Raw genomic sequence first — 11812 nt, forward strand, 5'->3', positions numbered from 1 at the left:
GCCGGTGCGCGCGCCCCTTTTGCACTCGCACTCACATCAATGCACATGCATGCACACACGCGGTTAAAAAAAAAGTGAGGAGAAAGGGAGCAAAATGGAAAAGTCCAGCCCCTCAAAGTCGTTTACCTCACCCCACAGCTCTGCCAAGGAATGCTTTCTTTAGTCTGAATTCTTCCCACAACCAGAAATAGCCAAAATGCAGAGGGGAGTGTAAGGGAGGAAGAGGAGGAGGGGTGTAAACAATTAACTGAGTCAGGGTTTCACCAAAAACATTTTTTTCCCCTTCCTTATGAATCAACCGCAAGCTGCTTTCTGGGGGTTTGTTTTTGGCACTTTACCCAAAACATGTAAAGACGCCCAAAAACAAAGGGGATTGTCCAGCGAGGCAACAGCTGGAGGGAACAATTCAACCACACGCCATTAACTTCCTGTCAAAGGGAAACCTGGCGTGTGTGGGTCTTTACATTTGGGGTTTAGTGAGACTCTTTGGATCTGATATATCCTGATGCAACTTCTTCCGACTTCAGTGTAAAGAAAACTACTTTTTAATCTGTCAACATCTGAGATACGTTTCCCAGATTCAAATGATACATCTTCAGCATTTATTGTAAAGGAAAATAAAATATAATATAATATTTTGAGCTATAAACATTTGATTGAAACACATTTATTGTAAAGAAAACTACTTTATTATCTCTGAAACAACTACACAAGTAATACAAAGTTAGTCTCTCCTCCTTGCACTGTAAATGCTCGGATTACCACCTCTTAAACCTGAAGTCATAAACCATTTCTGCTTGATTTTATAACTTGAATTCATCTTTTTCACTCAACAGGTTGTCTGATATTCTCCTCCTCCCGCCTGTAGCAGTCACACAGCTCCTCTTTTGGTTGTATTTCCACTCTTATTATATCAAAAATACTTTCACACGTCTCCATTTTGGGCTCAGATATTAACGCTTCGCTGCTGCAGGGGGTAATAAGGGGGCTACTTGCATGGGATCCCATTGTGGAGAGCCGGGCCAGATTGGGAGGTGAAGTCGCAGAGGAGGAGGAGGGGGTGTGCATTTGCATGTTATTACCATAGCATGTGTCAGGCCGTATATAACAGGCTGCAGGCGGCCTTGGCTGGAGACAGACGCACAGTTCACAGTGAGGAAAGACATTAGGGGGGAGAAGGAAGCATGTTGGACCAGTGACAAACCGGTCCTTGGGTTAGACACGCAACAAAAAAGCTACTTCCTTAAAAATTGGTCACTTTCTTAAGAAAACAAAAACAAGGAACTCATATTTATTTCCCCTCTTTACGCACTGGATTATAACGGAACTGGAGGACTTCTCTGACGCACACACATCTTGTTTTGTGTTTCTTTTTTGTGGTATTTTTCACTCTTTCAAGGTTTGGGATTTATCCTTTTTTTGTTCCTCGGGACATGAATGAGAGGGGAGTGGAGAGAAACCCCCATTGAGGCGACAGAAACGTGCTCAATGCATCTTCCTCAGAGGCATTGAAGAGGAGGAGGCACCCTGAGGACAAGCCGAGTCCCGAGACTTTTTATCTTATTTATTTATTATTTATTATGTATTTATTTAATATGGGGCGCGTCATCCTGCTGACTCTCACCGTCATGTCCATGTTGCTGTGCCAGGTAAGACACCACTTCTCTATTTCTAACAATGAAGCCCCCTTCCCCTCCCACCACAACACACACGCTCGCGGTACTGTGTGCGTTTAGTTAATGAAAATAACTTTCCTCCACAGGGGTTATGTTCGGGAGTGTTTGAGCTGAAGTTGCAGGAGTTCCTAAACAAGAAGGGAGTACAGGGCAACAAAAACTGCTGTAAAGGAGGCCTGATGTCGTCCTTCCAGCAGCAGTGCGATTGTAAAACCTTCTTCAGGATTTGTCTCAAGCACTACCAGCCCAACGCCACCCCGGAGCCTCCGTGCACCTACGGCGGCGCTGTGACGCCTGTTCTGGGCTCCAACTCCTTCCAGGTTCCCGATGTCATCCCGGAGAGCTCGTTCTCAAACCCCGTCAAGATTAATTTCGGCTTCACGTGGCCTGTAAGTACACCTATTCATGTCGGATACAGTAGATGTGAAGGTAGCGAAATCGCGCCATTTTTGCGGGTAAATCCGTGCGTAAAAACGCTCCTCAGCACTTTGTCTGACATCTACTTTACGGGCTGAAAGTTTCCAGGTATTTAGTTTCAGTGTATCAGGTTAGAGGCAGTTTTCATTCAGTGAGTGTGTAAGGCACAATCGCCTCTGGATTGATGCTTGATGTTATCGCCATCTCCGCTGGCCACCTGTCTCACGAAGCCATTTGTGTTCCCAGGGGACCTTCTCGCTGATCATTGAGGCATTACACACCGACTCCAAAGACGACCTCTCGATAGGTAGGAAAAAAACAATCACATTTTTACCACATTCAAGCTATTTATATCCCCTGAATCCTCACCTTCTGCATCCACATGTGCACTTTAGAGATGCCAGACCGCGTAATCAGCACCATGACCACCCAGAGGCACCTGACTGTGGGAGAGGAATGGTCCCAGGATCTGCACACTGGAGGCAAGACGGAGCTCAAGTACTCGTACCGTTTTGTGTGTGATGAGCACTACTACGGGGACGGATGCTCGGTGTTCTGCCGGCCCAGAGACGATGCTTTCGGCCACTTCACCTGTGGAGAGCGGGGGGAGATTGTGTGCGACGCCGGGTGGAAGGGAAATTACTGCACTGAACGTGAGTAACACTGATAATGTATTTGGATTATATCTCTGTGTGTGTGTGAGGTGCTGGACACGTAAAATATGTCTAAACATGGATGCAGAGGATATACTGTTGGATAAAACACCCTGTAGTTAAGGGTGCATAACAAGTTAATTTCTTGTTTCTATTCCTGTAATATTATTAGGAGCATATGAGAGGTGTGAGGCTGGAGATGTATCTAATTTAAAACACACAACTTGGAGACAGAGGATATAGTTTGGGTTAAAAGTGATGTATTTTTCGTTGTGGAAAACGTATAAAAAGTTCATTTCTACGTTGGGTTTGTAATCAGATCCTCTGAGTACTACCGTTAGAAAGCAACTTGTGCGTAAACACCACACGCACCCCCTCCTCCTCCCACACACACACACACACACACACACACACACACACACACACACACACACACACACACACACACACACACACACACACACACACACACACACACACACACACACACGATCACTTGATTTATTCTAAGGAAAGTTTTTGGGAATAATCTCACGCGTGCCATAAATTTACATGCTCCCTTCCGATTGGTTACTGCGGGAGTGGGCCGGGCGCTGATTGGCCGAGGCGGGGGAGGTATTGTTTGAAGTGGGCAGCTGCCGGCAGAGAGGAGACAATGGAGCAGCTGTCGCGCACTGGCAACACACTCGCCAGCTGTCCACTCTTATCTGCCCCAATCCGAGACATTAAGGGGAGTGTGTGCTGTGTGCGTGTGTGTGTGTGTGTGTGTGTGTGTGTGTGTGTGTGTGTGTGTGTGTGTGTGTGTGTGTGTGTGTGTGTGTGTGTGTGTGTGTGCACAGAGTGAATAAAAGAGTTTTGACCCGCAGCGAAGAAGAAGGAGAAAAAAAAGAGGGTGGCGGGGTGGGTTGGGGGGGTCTGTGTGTGTGTGTGTGTGTGTGCTTAAAGAGATTCTACACACACACACACACACACATTCACACACTCCCTCCTTTGTCTCAGCACTATGTTAAGCAGAACATTCTCCCAGGGTGATAAGGAGTTTAAGGTATCAGCTAATGGGTTTAGGAGCACCTCCCTGTCCCGGATTGTTATGACTTTCTTGAGTTTTAAATCAGAACCAAACAAATATCCTAACTTTCTCTTTCTCTTCCACAGCAATCTGCCTGCCGGGCTGCGATGAAGAGCACGGCTTCTGTGAGAAACCCGGAGAGTGCAAGTACGTTTTCTCTCCTGTTCACTGGGGCGTTAATTAATTAGTGGGACGCATGAAGTAATGTGAGTGGACTGACCGGTGTTCCCTCTTAATTGGACAACAACAGGTGCAGAGTGGGATTCAAAGGCCGCTACTGCGACGAGTGCATCCGCTATCCGGGCTGCCTCCACGGGACCTGCCAGCAGCCGTGGCAGTGCAACTGTCAGGAGGGCTGGGGGGGGCTCTTCTGCAACCAAGGTGAGGAGAGAGTGTGCTGGGAGATGGGGGAGAGGTAAAGATGGAATGGAAAGAAGCAGCGAGCACTGATAGGGTGATTTGCTGATCAAAAAGTGTGAAATTGGGTTAAAAAGAGAAAGTTTCGGTTAAATAAAAGTCCTTAATCATCAGCATTGTGATGGCTGTATAAAGACCCTATCTTCATTTGGAGGAATGGGGGATGAAAAGTTGTTTAAACAGAAGTTATTTGTCCAGAAACACTGACTTTTAAACCAAATGTTGCCCAGATAGGTCGTTAAATCCTCGCCATTTCACTAAATCTGTGTCTTGGAATTTCTGGATCAAAAAGTGTTACATTTTGGTGGAAAAGTGAAAGATTTGGTTACATAAAAGTCTTAAATCAACAGCATTTTGATGTATATATAAAGAAGAAGAACTCCCTAACTACATTTGCAAGAATTGGGATTGAAAAGCAGTTTAAACAGAAGTGATGATTCCAAAAGAAAAGTGAATTTTAAACCAAATTTAGCTCTAATTCTTCCTCCAAACCTCGCCAAATTGCCACATCTGTGTATTGGTTTATATCAGTTGTCAATAACCAAAGCCTACTGTGAAGAGTGTTGGGGAATAGAAAGGGCAAAAATGGTACTACAGATGCAGAGTTTTATAGGGAAGTTTGGCTGTATGTCATCTCCTAAATCCACAGCAGTTTGATTAGTATATAAACAAGAAGACTGTCACTACATTTGGAAGATTGTTAACTATACTTCCAAAAAAACAGTCTTTAAAAGCCAAATTCAGCCCAACGTCTTCCTAGAAACCTCGCCAAATATGTGTCCTTGTTTATCTTAGTTGTGAATCACCAAAGCCATGGTTAGAGGAGAGTGTTTGGGAATAGAAAGAGCCAAAAAAAAGGATTTATATGCTGAGTTTTAGAGGGTAGTTCTGTTCAGGATCTGTCCTCTCCGGCTATTCATCGTCAAGAACTGTTGAGCAACATCTCAAAGTCTCGTAAAGAGAGAACGAAACTGAAGAGGATCAAAATAGCTACATAAAAGTCTTCAGAGACCACAACAGAGCAGCAGTTGTCTCCGGGTGAACAGCAGGAGCAGCAGGGAGGGCTCAAGAGGAAACAAAAAACCACTGGAAGAAGAGAAAGAGTCAAGTGTGCCGGAGGACAAAACCCATTCTGTCGCCGCTGCTGTTGTTCTGCCATGTGTTGTGCTGTGGCTAATCCACATGTGCCGCTGTGTCTCCCCCAGATCTCAACTACTGCACCCACCACAAGCCCTGCATGAATGGAGCCACTTGTAGCAACACTGGCCAGGGCAGCTACACCTGTTCCTGCAGGCCGGGCTTCACTGGGGCCAGCTGTGAGATGCAGGTCAACGAATGCGCTGGAAACCCCTGTCGCAATGGAGGAAGCTGTGCCGTAAGTGTTTGGTCTTCTTTAAAAAAAAAAAGTAGTGAGGATTAAAGACATCTGGCAAGCATGTGGAAGAAGTACTGCAGATTATGAAACAATCTCACAGATGTTGAGACGGTACAGCAGCTGAAACACACAGACCTTGATTGTTTCTATTTTCCCCCCCCCTCGCAGGATATGGAAAACACTTATACCTGCACTTGCCCTCACGGTTTCTATGGCAACAACTGCGAGCTGAGTGCCATGACGTGCGCCGACGGGCCTTGCTTCAACGGCGGCCGCTGTGCCGACAACCCCGACGGAGGGTACTTCTGCCAGTGCCCCACAGGGTACGCCGGGTTCACCTGCGAGAAGAAGATCGACCACTGCACCTCTGGCCCCTGCTCCAACGGTAAGAGACACTGGCCCAGTGGGGCAGTGGGGGCTGATCAACATCCCTCTGCTACCATGTTTACCTCCTGTCCGTCTTCTTCTGTCATATTCTCCTTTTCTGACCCTTGATCCTCCTTAGCAACATTCAACATTTTGCTTACAGTCCTTCAAACTGACTTGCAGGAAGACCCTGTCTCTCCGATTGGTGGTAACAGTCCATAATTGTTGTTTAGGACATGTTTGGGGTCAGAGATGATGTTGTTGGACAGCCTCAATATTGTCAATTTATGTCAGCTGATTCAAAAGGTTGACCTACAACCTTTGAGCAGATTTTCAACTTGAGGAGCAGTTTTGATTCCAGTTTTGAAGTGTGCCTTGAATACCAAAACATCAGATCCCTTTCCAGCATTACTAAACACGTCTGATCCGTCCTACAGGTGCACGCTGCGTGGATCTCGTCAACTCGTACCTGTGTCAGTGTCCCGAAGGGTTCACCGGCATGAACTGCGACCACACCGGGGACGAGTGTTCGATGTACCCTTGCCAAAATGGCGGGACGTGTCAGGAAGGTCTCAACGGTTACACCTGCACCTGCCCGCCGGGGCTCACCGGACGCAACTGCAGCTCGCCCATCAGCCGCTGCGAACACAACCCCTGCCACAACGGGGCCACCTGCCACGAGAGGAACAACCGCTACGTCTGTGCATGTGTACCCGGCTACGGAGGAAGAAACTGCCAGTTCCTGCTCCCAGAACACGCCGCGATCCGAGGGTCGGACATTCCCTGGATGGCCGTGGGGTCCGGGATGGCCCTGGTTCTGCTGCTGTTGGCGGGATGCGCTGTGCTTGTTGGATTTTTCCGAACAAAAGTCCAGCGCGGGGGCCAAATGGAAACTGTTGGTGAGGTAGAGACAATAAACAACCTGACCAACAACTGTCATCGCAGCGACAGGGACCTGGCGGTCAGCGCCATGCCGACGCCGGGCGTCAAAAACATCAACAAGAAGATGGACTTCTGCAGCAGCGATCCCGACGAAGGATCTCCACCGGGGAGGAGCAGCTACAAGAGCCGTCACGCGCCCGCAGACTACAACCTCGTACAAGAGGTCAACTACGAGCAGGCGGCAAAGGAGGCCATGCTGGAGGCGGCTAGCGAAGACAAGTGCCAATCCCACGACTCATTTGAGTTTGAGGAGAAACGCAGCAAACGATTAAAATGGTAAATATCTGTCCGACTGTCTCTCCTGTAGCGCTGAAGCCATCAGAACGATAACACTAACGTCTTTCTTTCCTTCCTAAAGCGATTCATCAGAAAAGAACGCCCCAGAAATGTCTGCATGTGCGGACACCAAGTACAAATCTGTGTTTGTGATGTCAGAGGAAAAGGACGAATGTATAATTGCAACTGAGGTGAGTTTGTTGTTTTATCTCTCGGTGTTACAAGTCGTCTCTCTGCGGTCGTTTGACGAACACACCCTAACTTTTGTCCTCTTCTTGTGTCCCTCCAGGTGTAACGAGCCACCAGTGGGCTGCCCGTTGCTCATTTGCTCTATGGGAGAGTTTTTATACTCCTTCAGATGCTGCTCTAAACCCTAGGGGGAGGTGTCCCGCCTTGAGACTGCTGCTGATACTGAGACGTTTAACTGATATTCAGAGTGAGCTGGTTCTCTACTGGAAAAAAATAAGCGCAGGCAGCGTGTGGGATAAGAACTGGCGGGGTATAAATACAAAGTTTACGGTTGAAAGTAAACTGCCACTTAGCTTTCTGTTCTGCCTTTTATCGGGGAGTAAAAATAGTACAAAGAATATAAACGGACACTGTCTCGTGGCGCTCACATGCGACGCCACGATTTTTTTGTTTTTGCAACATTTGCACCCAGGCCTTTTCTCTAACCCACACGCCGTTGCTGAGCGCAGGAACTGCATCAAACGGTGGATGTTTGGCCATACTGGCCTGTTCTTCACGAGGCTGTCTATGGGCTGTGCACCCATCGCTGCACCTGTGAAGACTGTAATGTATACTTGATCACTGTGTAAACTGAAGTGCGTTTTCCTTCCCTAAGCCCCTCCAAAACCATTTATGACATAGTATTGTTCAATTTTTTTCAGTTTCTTTTCGGGACATGAAAACTTTTGTCTTAAATAAATAAAATGTTGCTTTTTGATACAGATTTTGTAAAATAAAGAAAGAAAAAAACAAGAAAAAAGTTTAAAATTATGATTTAATTTAAGTTAATTTAATGATTTTGTGTTATTTTTATTTCGTATTGTATATTTGTGATGTTTGTTATGATTATTTAAGTTGCTTTTTTTAATTAATGATGATATTTTGCAAAGGCACTTCAGGTCAATGGGACTTTTTTTTAAGAAAATGTTATTTAAGAGGGATTGTAAAGTACAAATTGTTATGTTACTGTCTCCTTTACCGTTTTTGAATGAAGGAATTAGCCAAGACTATTTTTCCAAATAAATATTGCTCAACGTGAAATTTTTAATTGTGTCCAACTTTTGTTTTGTCCATCTGCAAGCACTGTGAGAAGCACTTCTTTAGGGTCTGTGAGCAAAGTTAATCAGAAACATCTGTTGTCTTCCCCTGGCGACCCCATAGTGGGCCTTTCTGTGCCCGCACTGTTGGCTGCTGCCAGAAGTTGAAAGTGTCTCCCTGGAGACGGGAGAGGGGGCCTATTCATAAAAACACAATGTCCCTACGCTAGATTTACCACTCCTATTCCTCCGCCTAAAGAACGAGTCAGGTAATTCATGGCCCTGAAATCCAGATCAATGTGGAGAAACGCCTCCTGTTTACAGTGAAAATAACTTTAGGGGTTTGAGGGGTTTCTCACCAAAAACTGAAGCTTTTTCTGTTAGAACTGAAGTTGTTTTCTACAAATTTACAAAAGTACAGGAGAAAACTTAGGATTCATGGATGTTTTCCAACACTTTGGGTGTTCCACGCCCCCGTTTACAGCAAAAATGACCTGAGTTGTGGGTTTTTTCTCACAAAAACACGAAGCTTTTTACAATGACGTAAAGTTTCCTCGTACATAAATCCCCAAGCAAGAGAGAGAACATTAAATCAAGAGTAAAATATTAAAGTTATTCCAGGAAGAAAACAGGATTTGTTGGACCTCTTTCCTCCCTTCCTGTTTACAGCGAAAAATAACTTCAGTGGGGGGGTGGGGGGGTTTCTCACTAAAACCTGAAGCTTTTTAAGTCAAGTTCTCCCGTACATAGTATCTGCACAAGTTAGGGGGGAAATGTAAATGGGGGGGGGGGTTGTGACGTTTTGAGAGGTTTTTTTTATACTAAAGTAAAGTTTTCTTGTACATATCTGATTATAACTAACGTCAGCATTAAAAAAAAAAGAAGCAATTTCTGAAAATTACAAAAAGATTCAAAACAGAACAAAAAAACCCTCTAAATCTCAGAACTCTGAATTTTTTCTCAGAATTAAAAACAAATGTTTGGGGAGACCACACTTTTGTTTTCAAATGTGGAGATGTGCCCCACTAATGTAATGTTAGCTGTAAAGAGGAATGCTTTAAAAAAAAAAAGGTACAACTGTACTAATTCCCCCTGGGATGATTGCAGTGTTTTGATTCTGATTTGAGTCCAAACACTTTCATTATCCCCGGAGAAAATACGGATTCGTAACCATTTTCAAAAAAAGAATTCACACACACATAAGAAGCTGAAGTAAAAATGTTCAACCATATTTAGATTTCCTCACCATTACCTCTTTAAATTCCCCTCAGTTCTCTTTCTTAATTGCCCCCCCCCACCCCCCCACCACAAAGACGCTGATTGTTTTTTAGACACAAATAACTGTAAATCATCAGCCCGGTAGAAATGGCCTCTGAAGGGGTTTATAACCCCGCGGCATTATGGGAACAGACTTCTGGCAGACAATGATGGAATTGACAATGGGGCACACAAAAGGGCCACCCTTGGGAGAGCCTGCGTGTCCCTCGGCATGCTGGGAGAAAGAGAGTAACAGGAACAGATGTTGTTGAGTAACAGATGCCTTCTGGCCAGAGTTCAGCCACGACCAGCCAGACCTTCAAAGGCCCGAGCTGCGGGACAAAAACACAAAAAAGATTATCTATGAGCCGTCAAGAAACGACAGCTTTCACACTGTCCTCAGGATTCATGTAGCGGGAGTTTGATGGTAGAGATAAGAGAAAACCTTAAGAGGACTTCTGTTTTGTTGATGGATGAAAACAAAGGAACTACAGTAAGGCTGGCAGGAACTCAAGCCAGCGTTCAAGCAACAATCAGGGATTTAAAGAAGGTATTTTTCACATTTGAAAGAATAAACAACGGTTTTCTGCAGCTTTTTAAATGTCACATAACACTTTGATGTTCCATAAAAGCAACTAAAGCTCTATTTTTCATATTGTTTGTCACAATTACTAAATCAATAAGGAATTGTCAAGAGCTGCGACTAAAATGCTTTTCTTAGTTTGTTATTGTCAGAGAATAAAGGCAATATTTCAAATCAATATTTCTACATGACTGCCAGTCAAAAACCCTAAAGGTATTTATATTTTTTATACCTAAAAACATATTTATTTGAAAGCTAAAAACAGAATACTTTTCAGAGTAATTTTGTTAATCAAAGCTGTTGGTTAAGTATAAAACACATCAGCAGCTTTTACAGAAGGATGGACCGTCACTGATTAAGCTGCTGATGTCCATACAGAAAGTTAGAGGCCCTATTCTTTATTTGTTTATCCTTACCTGTAGTCTTTTATATTGGTTTTTATGCATGTAAAAGGTCTGCAAAGGCTTAAATCCTTGTGATACACCTGAACATCAGCAGGAGAGGACTCTTTAAAGTAGAGGTGTTACATACTGATATACACCTGAACATCAGCAGGAGAGGACTCTTTAAAGTAGAGACACTACATACTGATATACACCTGAACATCAGCAGGAGAGGACTCTTTAAAGTAGAGACACTACATACTGATATACACCTGAACATCAGCAGGAGAGGACTCTTTAAAGTAGAGACACTACATACTGATATACACCTGAACATCAGCAGGAGAGGACTCTTTAAAGTAGAGACACTACATACTGATATACACCTGAACATCAGCAGGAGAGGACTCTTTAAAGTAGAGACACTACATACTGATATACACCTGAACATCAGCAGGAGAGGACTCTTTAAAGTAGAGACTCTAAATACTGATATACACCTGAACATCAGCAGGAGAGGACTCTTTAAAGTAGAGACACTACATACTGATATACACCTGAACATCAGCAGGAGAGGACTCTTTAAAGTAGAGACTCTACATACTGATATACACCTGAACATCAGCAGGAGAGGACTCTTTAAAGTAGAGACTCTACATACTGATATACACCTGAACATCAGGAGGAGAGGACTCTTTAAAGTAGAGACACTACATGAACATAGGAACCTGGACATGAGGGTATAGGGGCCCCTTTAACAATGAAAGGTGATGTTCTTTAACTCTTTAAATGTATAATTAATAATAGCATACCTCTCCCCGGCCATTCTGTTGCAAATGAGGACTTTTCAGTACATTTTTTCACTCTTAACATAAAGACATTTGAATTGTTCTTCAACTGAAGCTCAACACAAACAGCCACACAACCAAAAGTATAAAATGATAGGCATATTGAATTAAATCGTGCGAAACCTGTTCAAACTAGTAAACAAGACATACACTTGAACCAAACTTTTTTGTGCAAATTGCAGTACATCATATTCATGATTTGAAGCATTTACTCGAACACACGCTTCCCACGCAAACACACACACACACGTTAATTGGAAAAGAACCCACTCGGTGACGAGCAGC

General features: G+C 44.2%; 1 protein-coding gene across 1 annotated transcript; it reads left to right on the plus strand.

Annotated features, from left to right (window-relative positions):
- Positions 1-579: 579 nt before the first annotated feature.
- dla (deltaA) lies at positions 580-8467 on the plus strand. The gene is made up of 11 exons (XM_063884050.1): positions 580-1649; positions 1763-2065; positions 2340-2400; positions 2489-2746; positions 3902-3962; positions 4066-4196; positions 5438-5607; positions 5776-5992; positions 6411-7191; positions 7274-7382; positions 7481-8467. The coding sequence occupies exons 1-11, from the start codon at positions 1581-1583 to the stop codon at positions 7484-7486; spliced, it is 2166 nt and encodes a 721-aa protein (XP_063740120.1). The 5' UTR covers positions 580-1580; the 3' UTR covers positions 7487-8467.
- The last annotated feature ends 3345 nt before the right edge of the window (positions 8468-11812 follow it).

The sequence above is a fragment of the Eleginops maclovinus genome, chromosome 5, assembly GCF_036324505.1.
Source record: "Eleginops maclovinus isolate JMC-PN-2008 ecotype Puerto Natales chromosome 5, JC_Emac_rtc_rv5, whole genome shotgun sequence".
NCBI classification, from domain to species: domain Eukaryota; kingdom Metazoa; phylum Chordata; class Actinopteri; order Perciformes; family Eleginopidae; genus Eleginops; species Eleginops maclovinus.